The sequence below is a fragment of the Camelus bactrianus genome, chromosome 33 (assembly GCF_048773025.1).
Source record: "Camelus bactrianus isolate YW-2024 breed Bactrian camel chromosome 33, ASM4877302v1, whole genome shotgun sequence".
Taxonomy (NCBI): domain Eukaryota; kingdom Metazoa; phylum Chordata; class Mammalia; order Artiodactyla; family Camelidae; genus Camelus; species Camelus bactrianus.
The window spans coordinates 8,623,451-8,644,590 of NC_133571.1; the positions used below are offsets into that span (position 1 = coordinate 8,623,451).

A 21,140-nucleotide genomic window follows, 5' to 3' on the forward strand; every position below is an offset into this window, starting at 1 on the left:
AACACATCTTGTACTAGCTTCTGCACCTTCCCTTTCTCACCCTCCTAGCTTTCTCATTCCTGCTCCTTGGGAGCACCTATCAAATAAATTACCTGCACACAAGTCCTTGTCGTAGGCTCTGTTTTTGGTGCGGAGTAGGGGAACTCAAGCTAGAACTCCTTTCTACTCTCCCTGTCAGAGCCCCTTCTTTCGTTATACAGACCCATTCCTTATGTCAAGACTCAGCTCAGGCTATAACCTTTACGTGTTCAAGATTTCAACTGCAGCTTTGAAAGATTGTTGTAAAATTATACCAGATTCTGTTTGGGCAAGAGGTAAGGAGTTTTGTGGTTTTTCAGCTCACATTTTAATAGAAACAAAAACTAAGGATCTATGCCAAAATGTCAAAGATGGCTGTCTGAAGATGGAAGGATGGGCGCCTTGAATTGTCTTCTTCTGTTACATCATATTTTCTAAAATTTCTGTAACAAATATGTCAATTTTATAGTAAGCAAAACAAAAACAAAAGCAAGCAAACAAAAAAACCCCAATAAAAGTTAATGTAAAATTCAAACTGACTTTTTCGTCTTTTAAGAATGAGTTTATTGAAGTATAATTTACATACCATAAATCCATCAATTTTACATATACAATTCAAGGATTTCTATTAGAAAGTTTACCAAGTTGTGCCATCACTATGACATCCGGTTTTAGAACACTTTCTTCTCCCCAGTGAGATTTTTCATATCTGTTTACAAGTAATCCCCATTCCCACCCCCAACCCTAGGCAAATGTGAATCTACTTTTGTTGTTTTTATAGATTTGTCTCCTCTGGGCATTTCACATAAACAGAATATCATATAATGTGTAATCGTTCGTGTTTGCCTTCTTTCATTTAACACAATGTTTTTAAAGTTCACTCATGTTATAGTATGCATCTGTGGTTTACTTTCTCATTAGTATTTACACCTTATTATCAGTTTGCCACATTTTGTTTATCCCTTCGACCGGCTGATGGACGTCCGGGCTCTTCCCAGTTTTTGGCTGTTATGAATAATGCTGCTATGAACATAAACATATGAATCCTTGTATGAACACGCTTTATTTCCCTTGAGTAGACATGTAGGACTATGGAATTGCTAGGTCATATGAAAAAATTATATTTAAACTGTAGAATTATTTTCCAAAGTGACTGTACCACTTCACATTCCTGCCAGTAATGAATGAGAATTCCTGTTTATTCACATCCTTGTCAACACTTGTTACTCTTTTTTTTTTTTTAAATTGAATTATGGTTGATTTACAATATTATATTAATTTCAGGTGTACAGCATAGTGATTCAGTATTTTTACAGATTATACTCTATTAAAAGTTATTATAAGATAATGTCTATAATTCCCTTTGCTATACAATATATCCTTGTTGCTTATCTATTTTATACATACTACTTTGTATCTCTTAATCCCTTAACCCTAATTTGCCCCTCTCTTGTCTGTCTTTTTAATCATGGCCATCCTGGTGGGTATGAAGTGGTATCTTACTGTGGTCTTAATGTGCATTTCCTAATAATTAATAATGTTAAGCATTCCTTTATGTGTTTATTATCCATTTGTACATCTTCTTTGGAGAAATATCTATTCAAATCTTATGCCCATTTAAAAAACTGGATTGTCTTCTTATTGAACCGCAAGAGTTGTATATTTCTGATACGAGTTTTTTGACATACATGTGATTTACAAATATTTTCTCTGTGCTTTGTCTTTTTGTTTTCTTAATGACATCTTTTGAGTGAAAAGTTCTTTTTTTTCATTTTAAATTTTGAAATAATTTTTTTAATAGAGGTACTGGGGTTTGAAGCCAGGACCTCATGCATACTAAGCACGTGCTTCACCACTGAGTTACACCCTCCCCCTTAAGTTTTGAAATAATTAAAGATTCACAGGAAGTTACAAAGATATTATAGAGAGTTCCCCTGTAACTTTCCTCCAGTTTAACTCCCAAATTTTGAACTTTGATTAAATCCAATTTATTAAATGTTTTCTTTTATAGATCAAGCTTCTTGGGTTGTGTCTAGAAAATCTTTGCCTAGTCCAAGATCTTGACATTTTCTCCTGTTTTATTCTAAAAGTTTTATAATTTCAGCTTTTATGCCAATATCTCTGATCAATTTTGAATTAATTTTTGTAGATAGTGTGAGGGAAATGTCTACGTTCATCTTTTTTTCTTTTTGCATATGAATATTCAATTGTCTCAGCACCAGTTGTTGAAAACTTTCCTTTTCTATCAAACTGCCTTTGTCAGAAATTAGCTGGCCATAAATATAAGGGTTTACTTTTGGACTCTCAGATCTATTCCATTGATCTGTAAGTTTATCCTTGTGTCAGTACCAAACTGTTCTGGTACTGCCACGTATATTAAATTTTAAGATTAGAAAATGAAAGTTATCCAGCTTTGTTGTTTTAAAAAAATTTTTGGCTATTCTGGGTCTTTTGGATTTCCATATATGTTTTACATACAGCTTGTTAGCTTCTGCAAAAAAGCCTGCTGGAGTCTTGATGGAGTTTGAGTTGATTCTATAGATCAATTTGGAGAGAACTGCCATCTTAACAATATTGAGTCTTCCACAGAGAAAGACAAATAGTGTATGATATCACTTATGTGTGGAATCTAAAAAATACACAAACTAGCGAATATAACAAAAAAGAAGCAGACTCACAGATATAGAGAGCAAAGCAGTGGTTACCAGTGGAGGGTGGGGAGGGGCAATACAGGAGCGGTGGGTGGGAGGCACAAACTATTGGGTGTAAGATAGGCTTGAGGATGTATTGTACAACATGGAGAATATAGCCAATATTTTGTAATAACTGTAAATGGAAAGTAACCTTTAAAAAATATATAAAAACAAATTAAAAAAAATTTTAAAATATTATCTTCTGATCAGTGAATGTAAAATGCCTCTACTTTTATTTAGATTATATTTAATTTTCCTCAGCAATGTTTTGAAATTTTCAGTGTTCAAAACTTGCACTTCTTTTGCTAAATTTATTCGTAAGTACTTTATTCTTTTTAATACTATTGCAAATGGAACTGGTTTCTTATTTTTAAGATAAATACGTGTATACAGAGATACAATTTATCTTTATATATTAATCTTGTATTCTGTGACCTCGCTGAACTTGTTTATTAATTTTAATGGGGTTTGTGTGCACACGGGTGTGTCTATTCCTTAGGATCTTCTACATACAGAATCATGCAGTCTGCAAATAAGGACAGTTTTACTTCTTCTTTCTAATCTGAGTGGTTTTTCTTTCTTTTTCTTGTAACTGTGCTGGCTAGAACCTCCAGCATGATGTTGAATAGAAGCTGCAAGAGCTGAAATTCTTTTTTTTTTTTTTTTTTTTTTTTTTTGGTAATCATTAAGCATGGCGTTAGCTTTAGGTTCTTCATAGATGCCCTTTATCACATTGAGGAAGTTCTCTTTCAAGTTTGTTGAGAATTTTGAATACAAATTGGATTTTGTAAAAACTTTCTTCTGCATTTATTGGGATGGCTGTGGGTTTTTATCCTTTATTAATATGGTGTATTGCATTAATTGATTTTAGAATATTAAGCCATCTTTGCATTCCTGGATTGAACGGTACTTGATCAGAGTGTATAATCCTTTTTCTATGTTGCTGGATTCAGGATCAATTTGACTTTTAAAGATATCCTGACTTTGGAAGAAATGCAGAAATTACTCAAATGAAGTGGTTTCTTATAAAATATTTATGGTCTAAATTATTTTCTTAAAAACTAGAAAATTCAAATATCAGTATTATTCATCATTAGGACCAAGAACCCAAAATATTCAGAACACTTCTACTGAATACAATCTACGTTTCAATTAACAATGTAGAATGTATTTTCAAACCAAGCATTCTTTTTACATTATACAAATATTTTTTTCACCTGGATAAGGGGAAACCATTTCAATTTTGTGAAAACTTATTATTAATTTATTAGTGGTACCTCTTGAGAGCACTATTCATTTTATTTCATCATTGTAATACAGGTTCAAACTCATAACCTTTCTGAAAGACACAAAGTCAGAAAGGTCAAACTACGCAATTTTAATATCTAGTTCTTGTCTTGAACAGTAAACATTATAGCTTTATCTCCAAAGTCCTCCTTTTCTTTCAAAATGAGTTTGAAAAAGTCATTCTCTTTTTTACAAGCTAGAAAGTACCCTTTGTAAAATGAAGACTCAAACTGTATCTTATCATCATGTCCTGGAACACTTCTCTGAAAGAATATGATGTCATTTCCTTCATCATCAATATTATCAGGAGGGCTCATTTCCTAGAGAGAGAAAAAAGTTACTTAATTTTTAAATACATGACCAATTTGAATACGTGCAGTTTGTTTTGAAATATATTACTGAACAGAACTAAAGAAGTTTATATTCTCAAGAGTTAAGAAAAAAAAATCCCTTGAGTATAGAGATACTGACCTCCTCTCCAACTTGATTTCCAGTCTCCCATTCTGCCTGCCCACTCTGGCTTTTCCCACCATGGAATTCATATTCAAATCTAGACCTCCCAATATATCCATCATATGATTTCCTTTTCTCCTCTCGCATTAAGTGAAGTTCATATCTGCTCAAGATGAAGTACAGTTCCAGCAAAGACCACAGCTTTTTTAGGCTAATACCAGTTCCTGTCTTCTCCAACCATTCATAGCCAAAGACATTGATGACTCCACCCATAGGCCTAGGGTAGCTCCAGTTTGAGAACTAACTGTGAGAAAGGCAGGAAGTGGCCAGATTCTCAGCTGCTTCCTTCAGTGGAGCCTAGAACTGAAACTGGCTCTAACTCGCTGCTTGTTCTAGGGCCAGGTCCTGGGTTCCTGTATAGCTCTGATGTCTTGGCTTAGTCCCCTTTGTTGCTTCCCTGCCAAGCTCTCTAGTTCCATAGTAGTCCTGAATTTCTGCCCTGCAGGTAGTCTGTCTTTTGATTGGGCACTGCCCTAGAAGGCCAAATGCTGATTCTTATATATTTTAGCTGCAGAATAAGGTATTCCCAAGAATGAATAGATCACTTGAGACTATAATCCTGCTGGTCACCTGACAGTACTGCCTGCACTATGCCAATTATTTTATCACACCGACTTTTCAGGATGGACTAGAAAATGTGAGGATCACCTCAGGTTTTTCCATGTTAATCCTGGAACCAGGAGACATTTTGAACTTAATTTTGACCCTCTGATAGCAAAGATCCTCACGATCCTAACTGAGGATGGACAGAGAGCCCCTCACCACTGCCCCAACCCCAAATAGCATTCCAGCATCCTCCTAAGATGCCTAAAAGAACCTGGGGGTTATTTCTAAACTTCTCAATCAGTTATGGAATTTACAATCATAACTCTTGAACTTTGTCCTCTAGCTCAAATGTTCAGTCTTGAAATAATGACAGTACAAACTGGTTTTCCCACTGGCACCTGTTTCTGCGGCTGTCTACAGTATAGCAGAATTTAGGAAGAGACCCTAAACTGGGGAACCACTTTGGGACTAAGCTGAAGTCTAATGGGAAATAATCCTTAGTCAAAACTTCAAAAGCTCTAGAAGTATTAGCAGATGAACCTGTTAGTTCAAACCTAGCATGGAAAGTTTAGAGTTGAAGGTGGTGGGTGTGGATAGGTAGAACAGGCTGTCTAATCACAGTTCAATGTCACATTTCAGAACAGAGGCAAGGAAATCCTGGGACAGTAGCTCTCCTTGGCTTTAGTGTTGACTATTCACAGCCGTCATAAAGAAGGTGCACAGCAAGTGAATGTAGAAACAATCTGGTGACCCTGGGGAACCCCCAACTTGGAAAGTCCTACCTGGTGAAACCTGAGTGCTCCAAGCAAGGATTTAAAGGATTCTTTACATCAGGAGGGGCTGATTTTGATCTCAAGGACAGTTAAGCTTGGCCTAACATCTGTCCTCTTGGTCGTCTCCCAAGTGCATCAGCAAGTTTGAGAGAGTCCTGACCATACTTGGATGGATATACAAGGAATAGACAATGACAATCACCTCTTGAAGCACATCCCTGTTGATACCATGAAGGGTCTTGCCCAAAGAATAACAGGGGTAACCGTAAGCTCCAGGACTTTATAAAAAGTAACCAACACAGAAAGGTGAGCACATAATGGCAGTTAGTTGTGTCTTATGATCTAGAACCTAGTCTAGATTTATAATCATTGCTAAGATTCATATTAGTGGGAGAAAAAGGGATTACAAAGCCCAAGCTAAAACTGGTCCTAGCTTACCCCTTCCTCCCTCCCTCCTTCCCCCTTCTCCTCCCTTCCTCCTCCTCCCTCCTTCCAACTATTTACTGAGTTCCTACCAGAAGCAAATTTACTGTGAAGCTAATGAAGCTTAGAAGATCCCCTCACTTGCCCAAGTCTCTTCTAAGGCCTCTTCTTTTCTTGTTCTAAATAAATTGTCAACTTTATGCTTTTGATAATTATATAGTCTATTTCCTTAAAAGGGCTGCCCAAATTGCGTAATCTTCAGGCTCCCCTAAACCTGGATTTGCTCCAATGTCTACTATATGCCAAGCATCATTTCCATCTTCTTAACACTCTCCCTGGTCTCTCAACAGGAATCCACTTATAGATCAGGCTTTCCCCCAGCTTCTGCAGCAGAGTTAGTTTTTCTCTAGCCCACATGGCTTGAGCTTGGTCACCTTCCTCCTTCCCTTCTGATTTTGTTGCTAAGTGACACCATGCTTAACTCTCTCGACCCTGTTTGTCCACCCCCAGGCCTCTAAAGTCATTACAATAACTAAGCTTCCTGCCTGTCAGGTCAGAGAGCAAGGACTCCAAATTGTCACCTGAAAGGGTATCACTCTGGTTGGAGGGGGATGGCTAAGAGACTTGTTTGGAGGCTCTATTTGTTGCAGACACCTGATCTTACTTGTGCTTTAGAGTGGCTTTTTCCTCCCTCCCGATTTGCCCCTTGGCATGTCTACTAAGGTCATACTCTAATTTTTGGTGGGAACTGAGTGATCTTGACAGCAGTTCTTTATTGGCAAATCTCCACTCAGAAAGTCTTCACGACACAAGATTCACCTCCGAAACACTGCCCGTTTGTGAGCATCCCCTGGCTGCTCTCACTGGAAGGGAAGTTTTCTGGGTCAACCCATAATGATAGTTAATGATTTTTTAATCCAATAATAGTGGAAAAAAATAGAGAAAAATGGCAATGGAGAAGAAAATGGAGAACAGAGGAAAAAGCAATGGCCATAAATAATTTATACTTGGCTTTGAGATATATTATACTGTTGCTTTTACAACTGATTTTATTAATTTAATTCACCTAGATTAACATTAAAAATAACATACATCAGCTGAATGCTAAGGGTTGTAGCCAAGACTTAGGTGAAGAAGCAGGAACAAAACAATTAGGGATTAAAATATTATCATAATTTACAAAGTAGAGGATTTACGGAAGAACAATTAGCTTCATTCTGTGTAGCAGGACTTATTCTGGAAAGTCACATGCAATTATTAAATATAATAATTCATATATGTATTCTGTGTTATTATTTATCTATAGCTTGATTATTCAGAAGGCCTAGGTTATGTAACAAGGGCTGTGCCCCTTCCTCCCTATGGCCGGCTCGGAAAAACAATGTTACTACAGTAAGTTAAAAAGAGTTTGACAATTTTTAGTAAGTATCCATTTTAATCTACATCTTGCTATTCTTGTTTTAGGCAAAAAGTTGTACTGGTATATTTGGGCTTTCTAACTTTGCGTATAAATATTACTAAAACAAATTAAAGTTCAGCCTTACCTTAAAGGAAACAATTTTGTCCTTACAGGAGAGAGTGTAAGTTTTCCTACACCTCACAGAGATGGTTACTGCCACACCTCTAATGAGGCTGTCTCTGTACACATTAATGATAAACAGAGTCTGAGGTGCATTATCTGAAATAAAGATTAACAAATGAGCATGCTAGTTAGAAGAATTTTTTTTGCAAATAAGCATTTATGCAAATTAACCAAAGGATAATCCTTAATAAGCCCATCACCAATCTCACACTGAGATTCAGCCAGTTAGCAGAAGACTGTACAATTGTTCATGCATTCTTTAAAACACACTTAAATATGTATTATAACAAATGCAGCAACTTTTTGAGTGCTAAAGGGATTTTATGAATTCTAGAAGATTGTCTTTAACTTTTAAATGCTAAATAGAATATTAAAGATCTGTCTGTTAAGGGTTAAAAATTCAGGATTTTTCAACAGTGTACATTCACTCTGTCAACTCTGCCTGAACTCTGATGTTTGGAATTCATCCCTTGGAAGGCACAGTGAACTTACTCATTTTCCAAGACACGCTAAATTTCTGAGGGCAGACTTATCTGAAATGCTTGTATATTTATATTTAATTCTGGGTTTTGAAAATGCTATCAGCAATTTCAGCTGTAAACAGCAGGTATTAAGGATCCAACTCAATGGCGATCCTACACAGTTAATGCAATTATAGTCAAGGGATTGGTGATTCAAGTGTAGGGTCAAAGTAGCATGACCCCGTACTATCTTTATTGTATCAATTTTTCAGCCCAGCTAAAAAAAATATAGATTCTCTATAAAGTTTCTTGTAAGTGAAATTATTATTACTATGACTTTTCATATAAGGGTTAGGTCTATCATAGAAAAGTATAGGCAGTTAAATGGAGTTGGAAGAAGTTGCTGGCCATTTCCACATTTACAAACATAATTAAAAAAAAAATACCTGAACAGTCAGAATCAGGCATATCCTCAAACACGGGTAGATTTCCTTGGTTTATGAAGAGAACTTGGTCGTTCAAATTTCGTATGATTGAGAGTTTAGGTTCAAGCTTGCCAAAGTAATCTGATTCCAGGCCTTCTACAATGCACATTAAATTTCATTAAAAAAAAAGCTTTTCCCCCTCTAAATTTACAAATAGGCATACTATATATTCCAGTTTTCAATAACAATCACTACCTTCTGTTATGGAAGCTGAGGTAAAGCTGCACAGTGTTTTTTAATCCACTTCTAAGGTCATACCCTGTTCTTGTTATCACTTAGAACTACTCTATTTCTGAACTCTTCAATTCAAATATCCTACTTTCTGACCAGTCTCCTATCCTTGTAGTTTCCTTACATGTTTCTTCCACTTTCCTGAGTCCTCCTGACTCTTACATTTTCTATCTAAGCTCTTCTAATCTTCACTTCCTTCTCTGTGCAGCCTGGATCTCCTGGTTCATCCTTTTATCTACCCTTTTGCCAGTATCTTAAATCCCGAACTCATTTGTCTTTCTACTACAAAACTCTAAACTTGGCCACTGAGTGTGCTGCTGGTAAACAATCATACAAATATGCAAATTAGTGCCATAACAAACACATCTATCGTCAATACTTTCCTTTTATAGTTCAGCACGTCTTCCATAGTCCATGGCTGCAATTTCAAACCCTCTTCACTCCCCTCGGGATCTCGGCACTGTCACCTCTGCCTTCACTTTCAGCAAATGATTTCCTGCTGGTCACTTACACACTTAAACTGTCTCATCAGTTGTTATTTCCTCTACCCGTCTTGTCCTAAGTGAAATGTGTAAACGGTGCCCCTCCCAGCATCTCAGGCTAACCCCATCTGTGCTCTGCATGCACTTTCAATGAAGCTTTGATCTACCATCATCCTTCCTTCCAACAACTCAGCAATTCTCCTTCCTGGATTTTGCCCTAAAAAAACAGTACACAAATGTGTAAATATGTCTCTAGAAGAAGGCTTATAGGAGTATTTTGATAATAACAACAAACTGGAAACAACTTAAACGTCCATCATTTGAGAATTTATCAAATAAATTCTGGTATGTTCTTACTATGGATTATCATAAATTTAATATAATAGCAATTATTCATTGCCATGGAAAGACAGAAAGATGTCCATGTATTAAACCAGAAAAAAGAGGCTTAACTGTAGTATTTTATGTATAAACATCAAAATGATAGCAATGAATATTTTGTTGTTATTGTCATGTTTTTATTTTTCTTCATTTTCTTACCTTCATTGCCTGAATTTTTTATAATAAACACATTACTTTTGTAATCATAAAAGCATAAGGCTCTTTTCATTTTGAGACTTAAAACACCTCCATCCACCGTATCCCACTCTGTAGCTAGACTTATTTCTCTCCTCCTTTAGCCGAGCTTCTGGCAAGAATTGGATGTATCATTTCCTTACTTTCCATTCACCCTTCTTCTACTCACTGCAATCTGCCTCTGCCTCCATTTCTCCACCAAATTGCTTCCACCAAGATCACAAAACTCCCTGTTGCTAAATGTAATAGATGCTTTCTGGCTCTTGATTTTCAAGGCTGCAAAATTCAACACAGTGCCTATTATCTCCAACTTGAGATGCTCTCCTGGGACTGTGGCTTTCTTTGTCTTTCTTATTCCTCTTTGGTTACTCGGTTCTGTTTTATTAGCTTCTCTTTCTACTGCATCCTCTAATTGTAGGCATTCGTCAGAGTTTAGTCCATGGCTTTTACTTTTTCACTCTACATATTTCCTCTGATTTGTCATTTTATTCCTATAGCTTCAGATGCCATTTTTATGCGTGTCTCTTACATCTACATATCCAGCCCAAATTTTTATCCTGCGTTCAGAACCATATGTCCAAGAATCTACTGGACATCCCCACTAGGATGGCCCAAAACCATGCCCATCATCTATTTTCCCCTTTGCCCTGCAGTCCTCTTTACGCTGCTTTTCCTCTTGTTTTCTATTTCACTGCATGGTACAAATTGTCCACATGAAAAAATGTAAGCATCATCTTTACTGTCTTTCTCTCCATCCCCTTCCAAATCCAACTCCAAACCATGTCCTGTTGATTCTTCCACGTATTTCTAAAGTCTCTTCACAGCCCTCATTGGCACCCCACTGTTCCGACCTTAATTCATGTCACCATCATTTCTTATAGGGACTACAATAATGGCCTCTTAATTGGCATCCCCCCATTTTAGCCCCCCCCAGCAATTCTTTCTACTGAAGCCAGAATAAATTAAAATTCAATTTTAGTTAAAGTTAACATTCAGAGATATGATCATGTTATCTCTGAATTTTAACGAATCATATGACCACCCAAAATAAAGTCATTTTCCAGATTCCTTACAGCTGGTGCCATATGACTAAATTCTCAATACAGTATGAGTGGACTTGATGTTTACAACATCTAAAAAGAGCCTTTAAAAGGAGTGTCTTCCTCTTACTTTGACCACTTTCTTGCTAGCTGGGATATAGACCCAAAAGTGTGGTGAAGATTTTCAAGGATGTGAATGAGTTCAACAACTGGGGGATGTTGAAATAGAAAACAGAAGAAACTTGAGTTGCCAGCATCATCAGGCTACATCCAGCCATACTAGTCTTGAACTGACTACTTGGATTTGTATTCAATAGAAATATTTTCTATCTTATCCAGTTGCTATATTTTTGGATCTCTTTGTTATAGCAAACTAATCTGTATCCTAGATCATGCATATTGTGCTTAATGAATCCTCATTACTCTAAAGATAAAGTCCAAATTCAGTATCTTGGAATAAGAGTATCTTCTTGATCTGCACCCTATTTATCATTCTTCTCTCACCATTTTCCTGGTCCCACTCTACTCCTATTCTGAATTACTCTTAATTTCTCATACACGCCACACTTTCTTTCATATCTTAGCCTTTGCATGTGTTCTTGTTTCTGCCCAGAACATCTTCTCTTGGCCAACCTCTATTTACTTTTTAGTTCTCTTCCTTCTTCAAAATGCCCTCCCAGAATCTACTGGACTAAATTAGGTGCCCTGCTACGTGCTCCCATAGCATCCTGTGCCTTTGTAATACTTAACATATCATGTTCCAATTGCCTTCCTAGTATGCCTGCTTCTTCCTATAGGACCTGTGTTTTGCTCACTGTTATATCATAGTGCCTAACATAGTGCCTGAGATACAGATGCTAATATTTATTGAATTAAATAAATGGGAGTAGGGCAATCTTTAAGAAGCAAAATATGTCAATAATATCTCAGTAAATCTTGGAAAAGAGACATGAAGGAATAGTATTAAAAAAAAAAGTTGCTGTTCTCTATTTCCATTGTAGTAAGGATCAACTTAAGAATGAGGAAACTGCTATTTTTAAGGAAAAGTATGAGAAACTAATGACCTTTAATAATCTGGGGGTCTGTTAGAGGATCATAGGCTATGTACCGGTATGATTCTCCTTGAATGTCAGAAGTACAAGGGACAGGTACATTCACTTCTTAGCAAGACTTAATGACTCAGCCTCAGAGATCTGTTTTCTCTACCTTTCTCCATCTCTCTGCTTCAGAATTCCCTGCACCCTGGGAGCCTCCCAGGCTTCTCCCCAAAGCATTTATAAGAGAAAGGGTGTTCTTGATTTTGGACAATTCTCATGCTTCAATCCCCTTTTCCTATGTACTCCAGAGAATCCCTGACTTGCTGCTCATCTCAGGATATATGTAACAGGCAAGATCTATTTTGTAGATTCTAAGAGCTGGAGAATTTCCTAAGGTGTAGAGAGGCATATTTTGTTGGAAATTCTTTTTTGCATCCCTTTTAGTCATCTTTATTCCAAAGCAGTCCTATTGAGTCCACGTTCCTTTGAGGGCCTATCGGCTTCTCAAATAAATTCTCTCAGCTGAGGATGGTGATATGGATATGCCTGTGGGATGCTTAATCAAGTAGCTATTTATTTTACAAAGAGAAAGAAATAAATGTATACTTTACCATCATTTTCAGCTAAAAGGGAAAAAGAGAAACAAAATATGTTACATTCTGTATTTCAACTCAGAATTTCCTCTCTCTCTACCCTTTTATTACTTTTTTCTGCCACTCTGCATTCTTTAACCCCCTACCTTGCCAGCGAAGGCCTTTGTTGGCTTCCATAAAAATATTATATAATCATCTGAAAGGTTCCATCAAATGAAGCCAGTTAGACTTAGTGTGTTCTCAGGTATGTTAGATATAAAGCTTAAATCTAGGGTTCAGAAGTTCAAATTTGTAGCTCAAAAAAAACTCTATAAAGTGATAGATTTTACTCTTAAATGTATTACTTCAATGGGAAGTCGTCTAAAGACTTTCTTTGAAGCTTTCAAATAAAGCCAAACTGTCCAAGGAAGATTAACCATAAACATTTATTTTTATTTGTTAAATATATTTACATAAAATGGTATAACTCACAGAGCTCTAGATTTAAGATATGTATCTCTTATGTAATTTGCCAGTTTGCTTTGGGAAATTGTATTACCTGAACGTATCCAATTGTGTAGGATTTTCATCACGGGCGCCTGCAGCCACCTTGTGAGTGGGCTACTACTAACTAAAGCGCCAGGACATGTCGTGAGACAAGGTGCTGGGACCTTGGACACACCGTGGTTAATTTTTAGAGGCCCAATATATAAATATATTTCCCAGAGAAGAGTGTTATTAGTATTACAGTGGAAGTTGGTGGCAAGAAAGAGTCCTTACTAGTTCACCTTAGATCCTTTCAACTTGAATACATTGATCTGAATGCTGTATTTGGGCTGTTGTTTTAGACTTACCTACAAAGTAAAGCGTATTGTTAATAAATCTCATTTCCACAAAGCTCATGCAATTGTCTTCTATTGGTTGAACAGCCATCTTTATCCCTAATGAAAGCAAAGAGGCATCTGTTAAAAGGTGGTGATTGTTCCTTTAACACAAATGGAATCTTTTACCACTTACTCCCTTGTTCTACCACCAATTCCAGAAGTCAGTGTACCACCCAGCATGCTGACGAACACTCTGGACATTTAGTAAATGCCAGGAGTCTTCAGTTTATGAACGGACATGTTCAAATCTTCTCTTGCAAACCATTAGATACTTGGAATCCAGAAAGCAGTCTCTCATTAAACAATGTTATTAAGGGTGGATAAGTGGCCCACTATTGAAGTGAATTATTGTTCTAGTATTTTGGGGGAAATATACATATATTACCAATATATAGACACCAGACACACACCTAATCCTGTCCTTTAACTAGGAACTACTTCTATCTCTGTCTTATAACTGGTGGGGTCCCAGTGAGTGTGAGATTGAAGGTTTGTGACTTCATTGTCAAAGTGCTAAAGTTGGGGCACTGATTAAAAATAGTGTTTCTGTCTGGGAGTGGGGGCAGGGTGGGAGGTGGCTGAAGGGCTCTGGCATCTGATGGCCCTCTTTCTCACTGAGCAGCAGCAGCTTTTGATCTGGAGTCTGGATCACACTATGCTTTTTACACAAGTAATACACAAATACAATCTTTCTGTAAAAAAGTCAAATAACACAGGAATAGAAAATGTTAAAAATTCTTTTTCCTCTTCTCCTCTGTCCCCCTGCCCCGAGCCCTCCAGTACAGTATACATCCTTCCAGACTTTTGTCTATGGAGCAGGGGTTGTAAATCTGGGAACTCTATGAACTTGGATGGGAAAAACAATTGCATATTTATTTTCACCAACTTCTAACTAAAATTTAGCAGTTCCTTGCATTATGGTGTAGGAAGCAAACCACAGTAGTATTCATAGTACCTGCGACTGTCATTAATAGAAAAACATATTTCTTATTCTAATTGCTGCAGAGCTCTTGAAATATGGTTTAAACTCATTACTACTTTGAAATATACGGAATTTATTAGACCCAAGAGTACAATTGCTATTTCATGTGTTAATAAAGGAACACATATATATCACACAAAAATTTGTAAAAAAAACTTTTTGATAACCCTATTTTGATATAATGGGTTTCTTTTCTGATCCTATACATTTAATTTTCTGCCTGTAAAAGCGTGGTTCTGAGTAGGGGTGCACAGACTTCACTGGATTGCCATGAGAGCACTGTGGGGGTGTGGTGTGCCCACTGGTATTAGTAGGTCAGAGGAGGAGTGCAAAGATGCTAGCTGCCAGTGCCAGTGCTAGTGAGACAGATGGAGAATGCAAAAATGGCAGCTGCCAGGGCTCCGTCCATGGAGTCCTAAAAGCTCCTGCACCTCCCTCAGATGCTTTAAGATTAACAAATGAGCCTCCCCACATATTGTCTGGGTGCTTTTCAAACTATTTTCGTGATGGGTCCTGGGGTGAGTGAGTCAAGCCCTTTGAGAGTGGAGTCTGTTGCCTACAGCCCTATGGTCCTCCTGGATGTAAACTCCATTGGTCTTCAAAGCTAGATGTTTTGGGAGCTCATCTCTTTGGTGCAGTTTCCGAGGGTTGGGGTTCGTGATGCTGGGCACTGACCTCTCAGTCCTCAGGGAGTAGCTCTGTATTGATGATGTCCCTCCTGATTGTGGGTGGCTGCACTGTAGGTGGGGCTTTTGGTGAGACCCTGTCACTACCTCTCCTACCCATCTGGATGGGACTTTTAAATCTTTTTTTGTGGAGGAGCTTCCAGCTAGTTTTCAGGTCTTTTTCAGAGGGAACTGAGCCATATGTAGCTGTAGATCTGTTGTGTCTGTGGGAGGAGGTGAGTTTAGGATTTTCCCAGGCCATCTTGAACTGCCCCTCCATTTGGTGGTCATTTAACAGTTTTATCTAGATTCAGTTTATATATAATATATAAGTATATATATGTATACACACATAGACACATAATATTTTTAATTATATATATGGTTCTCTATAAATATTGTTTAGATAAAAAAGCAAAAGAGAAAAAGAATGAACTTTTGGAATATCTAAGTGTCTTGAAAAAAGGGCATCATGGCAGGGTGGAGGGAGGAGGATGTTGAAAATAAATGGCTGAGATTCTCAAAGATAAATTATACCTTCTTGACAATTTCATAAAAATTTGGCCTTAAATATTTAACATAGTTTGTTAGCATAGTCTTTATTATTTTATTAATTTTCCCCTTACAAGAATGTAAGTTCCATAAGGTAAAGAACCTCTGTTAGGTTCAGTTTAGTACTCCAAGTGCCTAGAATGGTGCCTGGCATATAGCAGACATCTGACAAAAGTTTGCCGAATAAATGAATAAATGAAAACAAATTTAAAATTATAATAGTAGTAAATGTTAAAAAATAATAGAACAACAATAACCTGTATGTCTCAAGAGTTTCTGAGATACTTAAAGAACAGCCTAGTTTGTACTATAGTGACATGAAAGGAAATAATTCCACCAGGTATAAGAGACACTTCCATGTGGCAATAGTGTCAACAGTTCACAAGTCACCTTGCCTACCGGCTTTGACATTGTCACTCCAGATAAACTATTTAATTTGGAGTTTATAAATTTCCATTTTGCCTATAAAGTGAGACAATCATTTTTTTTATAATACATTAGTTTGATTCTGCCTAGTTCAACCCACATAAAATGCAACTTGTGGTTAAGTATGACAAAAGCTTGTAAAGGAGAGATTCAGATTATAAAGTCCCTGTTTAACTAGGCTAAAGGGGGTGAACTTTTTTTTTCCTGAAAAAGTACTGACTTACTTTCAGTAGGAAAAAGACACGGTAAAATTTATGTTTCAAAAAGCTCACTTTGGCAGCAGTGTAGAGAACGGATTTGATGGCATGAAGTTGGACACAGGCCAGAAAACAACCTCAGAACCAATTTTAACCGTTAAGACTTGATGATGCCACAAACCAAGGTAATGGCTGTGGCGGTGAAAGGGAGAGGATGGAGTCAAGAGAGATTAAACAGCAGCATTTTTCAGCTGATTGGTTGTGGGTCAAATGGAAGAAGGAGGAACTGAGGATGACCTCAAAGTTTCTGGCTTGGGCAATTTGTTGAGTGGTTACTTCATTAAGAAAGAAGAGAATGAAAGACAGGCTTGAGTGGAAAATACCTCAGTTGTAAATCTAAGAGATAAATATCACAGAAGTCAAAAAACAAAGGAGCTTTGAGGAGGAGCTTCTTGAAATCAGAAGCTGCAAAGCCCATAATTTAGATACAAGCTTCAACTTGTTCAATGAATTTGGCAATTATTATCAGCAGAATGGTTTAGGGAAAGTGGAGGTAGCGGAAGGCAGGTGGGAGAATGAGGTGAAAAAAAAAAGTAAAGACAGTGAATGTAAACTATTCTTTTAGGAAGTTTAGATACAAGGTGAAGAGAGAGGTTGGCCATTATTGGGGGATATAAAACTTGCAAGTTTCCATTTCTGGCTTCAGATCCACAGATTCAAGTGTAAGATACACTAATGAATTCCTTTTTAACACATATGACCAAACAACCTATCCCGAAATGAAAACTGGGAGTCCTTCTCAACAACCTTGTCTAACTTTTCCTGTCTCAAAAATACTGTAGATTGTAACTCAGAAATGTTTCTAGAATTCAGTATCTCCTCTCTATCTCTACCAGCAATCTTTTAAATCTAGCCCCTGTCACTTCTGGTATCTTCTATTTTAATAATCCTTTACTTGGTCCTCTTGCTTTCGAATTCTCCCTCACTCCACACTGTGATCAGTTATTTCCTGGAACGTCCTCTGCTTTTTTTTTGCCTGCCAAACCCTTCTTAATCCTTTATCCTTTGTGTCATAGCTCAAACATTTCCTCTAGGAAAACTTCCCTCACTCCTTCATTCCTAGCTAATCATTTCCCCTCAGTGCTCACCATTTATCCTCCTGAAATAGCTCTTATTACACTGAATTAAGACTATTTTGATTACAAATAGGTTTGCCCAGCTTCAATCTGAGTTTCTTTAAGTCAATGAGTTGTCCTTTGTTTTTGAATCTTCAACACTTTATATACAATAGGAGCTCAATAAATGTTAAGTAAGTAAATGTTTGCTATGATAAATCTTGTCGCCATGACAACCATGAATAAAGGGAGTGGCACAAATTTTTTTCTGTCTTAAAACTTTCACTCCATCTGAAAGCCTATGAGAAACAGTATGAAAATGAGGGAAGTCTGAAAACAGATTTAAAAAAATAGAATAATTTCTCCAATATTCTTCCTCTTCTTTTTTTTTTTTTTTTCCTGGTAGTTTCTTTAGTTTCTCTTTTATTTCATGTGACTCTTTATTTTGAATTCTTTATTTTCTTACCACTCTTTTTGTTAGATCTCAGTACATCTATGATCACAAGTATTGTGGTCCTCTTCCTCTCCCCAATTCTCTTCTTTTTCTTTCTCATCCACGCTCCTTTGGTTTCTTAACTGTAATCTATGAAAATTATAGTTCCCATTGGATAAAAATGCTTTGAATATTTCACCTAAGATTCTGGCTTTTTTCAAAAAAAAAAAAAAAAAAAAAAGAGTTATAAACGACCCCAGATAGATCCTCCAAGGAGTATGCAGTGATAATTGGTTCTTTGCAACAAAAAAATTTTAGTTACACAAGCCTTGGAAACTAGCCAGAGGCTAGTGAAAGGTATAAAATCATGATGAAAATTAAGCCACATGTGTTCCAATCTGTGCTGGGGCAAATCATTTAATTTTGAGGGTCAGTTTCTTCATTTGGACAAGGAGGGAGGGAGGGAGTTGAATGGTCAATATTTAAGGTTTTTTTTCCCTAGCTCCAGCATTCTGTAATTCTATATTCTAGTTAAGGCTGCAAAGAGAGAACCATTTATATGTGGCAAATGCCCCAGTAACCACTTCTTCATAATTGTAAAACAACACATATTGATTAAATATTTATCATCTAGTCAACTTTGTTAAGCCATTAGAAGTTTAAAGACATACTAATTAATAGCTTAAAAGTAAAAGTGTTTTGAACTTGAAAGGCAATTATGATTATGTTTATCCTTGCTATGAAATTCCAATTCTGTAGAATAGGTGTGGGGGGAAATAAGAAAGCATATTATCTAATTCCCTAAAATCTTGACAGCAACAAGATCAAAATCTAACTTTTCAGTTCTAATAGTCATTTTGTCCTTCTAAATTCTGCCATCTTATGAATGAAAGTATGTGGGCATGGTGGAGGTTAGGGTGGAAGAAGGCTCAGGTAAAATTTTAGGTAAATAGTTAATGATCAAAGGTGTATACAATTAACTGCTAAATACAGACTCGAAGCAAAAAGCCAAAGTGAAACTGATGGAATGGCCTTGTGTGAAAAGGAGAACTGAATTTAATCTTGAATGCTTACAATTTGAATATATGGATAAGAACATGGAAGAGCATTTATGTGATACTTAACACAATGTTGTAGTGGGGGGGTAGACTGGATGGATATATTTTTTGACTGTAGAGGAACAATCCTGCTATCCTGCAGTGAACACAAGGTGGGGTGGGGTTAGATTACGCAGTGCTTTGAAAGTCATGTGAAAGTTTGTATTTAATTTCACAGGCAATAAGAATGCAGGTTACTGAGTTCGCAAGGGCATTATGGAAAAGATTAGAGACAGGCTCTGAAACTATAAGAATTCAGGTAAGAATTCATAATATTCATGTAAGGATGTAATATCCAGATTTTAAAGATATTTTGAAGGAAGATTTAATAGAACATATGATAGCTAGATATAGGTAAAAAGAAGAGTTTAAGAATATCCTAATTTTTGTTATTTATACATCAAAACAGAGATATTCATTCAACCCTTTCCTTGTGAAATAAAATTCTCCTGGGAAATGCTATAACATTGTCCAATTTGGCCCAGCCTAAGGATGCTGACGCAGATTCTATAGATTCTCAACCTCTGGCAATTTTTTTGTTTGCTTTTAAAATAGTTGATTCAGAATTGAGAAGCTCTTTAAAGAGAAACATTTATCTTATTCTAAAGCAGCAATTCTTGGGAGTTCATGAGGTCAAAGCTATTTTCATAATACCTCTAAGATGTAATTCATCTTTCACTCATTTTCTCATGAGTGTACAATAGAGCTTACAAGGGGTTATATTCTGTGCTTGATATTGCATAGACTGAAAGCAGAAGCAGATGAGAATGCAGCTCTGTTCTATTAAGCCAGACATTAAAGAGATTTGTAAAAATGAAAAACACCACCACTTTTCAAAGTAGAGTTTTTGGGAAAAAATATATAGTTATCCATAATTTAAAATGCTATTTATACTGACATGTTATGTGCTTTTTGTTATTTTAAAATCAATTAATAAGTCAGTTTTTTATGTTTCTCGGTTTTAATTTTTAACACAGTAAATGACAGAATACAGCAAATAACCTAGAGAAACAAAAATTCTTCAGGACACTCTATAATTTTTAAGAGTAGAAAGAGGTCACAAGACCAAAAAGCTTGAGAATATTTGCCCTGAACTGATGTTCTCCAAGATTGGGTAAAAGAAAGAATAAGATTTTACTCTGACTTTGCTGTGTTCCTTATGTTGTAACTGACTAGTCACCCATCATAGTTATGTCAGAATACTTAAACTCCTCTCAGTCGCTTTTTTAGATTATCTACTTGTAATCGCTGTATCTAGGTTTCCAAATAAAGAGGAATCATATTTCTTACCTGTGCTCAACAGTTTCCTGGGAGAGGAAGTGGTCTGGAAGATTTGACGTCCCTTTCTTGTCCTGGTAAAAGGAGGCAGCCCCTTCCCCCTTCAGCAGCAGAAGCAAGCAGCCAGGAATGCAGAAAGAATTGGAAAACACAACTTCTCGCTGCTCGAATCCAACAGCGGTCTGGGGAGGGGTGTGTGTGCCAAGCACTTGGGAGAAAGGAGGAAGAGGGTGGAGGGAGGAGACTGTTCTGGCACGCCTTGGACCCGCCTTCAAATGTGGGCTCTTTCTTAGGGCAGTGAAACTTGAAATAAAGTGTCAGAGAATACGGGCATTTCTTTTCATGTAAAAATCATATATAACTTTAATGAAATCATTTCATTTGTTGCAGTTCTGGCTTTTCCAAAGCCTGTACCTCTTTCAGAAGGACATCCAAGCACTTTAAAGAAAAGCACCTTCTTTGTCTATTAGAAGCATCTTTTCTCACATTAATCTCTCTTTTTAGAATTTCTACTTACACTTTCATATGAAAAATTTTTTTATCTAACAATGCTGAATAATCCTACAAGAATAATTCCTATAATGTAATCATAGCACCCAAAATGGAACTTTAAAGAGCAGAGTGTGACTATCACAGCCTTGAAAATGATTAGCAGAAACAAAGTTTCTCAATTTTCTCTTGAACATGTGCTAAATTGTATTACCTTCTTAGCAAGGGAATTAGTAAGGTGACCTTTTGTTTTTGGTTTTTTTGCCATCACAGCGAGAGACTGAACAGAGGGGTTCTAGACTT

At 36.6% G+C, this 21,140-nt stretch overlaps 1 protein-coding gene across 4 annotated transcripts; it reads right to left on the minus strand.

The window, feature by feature from the left end:
* Nucleotides 1-3,358: 3,358 nt before the first annotated feature.
* On the minus strand, nt 3,359-20,783 carry IL18 (interleukin 18). 4 transcript variants are annotated; one of them, XM_010968922.3, is made up of 7 exons: nt 20,361-20,783; nt 18,007-18,123; nt 13,574-13,660; nt 12,759-12,770; nt 8,743-8,877; nt 7,798-7,931; nt 3,359-4,318 (listed from the first exon to the last, which is right to left on the minus strand). In XM_010968922.3, exons 2-7 carry the CDS (start codon nt 18,092-18,094, stop codon nt 4,097-4,099), a joined length of 678 nt encoding a protein of 225 aa, XP_010967224.1. In that variant the 5' UTR covers nt 18,095-18,123; nt 20,361-20,783; the 3' UTR covers nt 3,359-4,096. The 4 variants fall into 4 exon arrangements, with proteins under 4 accessions (XP_010967224.1, XP_074213029.1, XP_045361801.1 ...); XM_074356928.1 differs by lacking the exon at nt 12,759-12,770 and having other exon boundaries at nt 20,361-20,780; XM_045505845.2 differs by lacking the exon at nt 18,007-18,123 and having other exon boundaries at nt 20,361-20,773.
* Between the last annotated feature and the right edge of the window lie 357 nt (nt 20,784-21,140).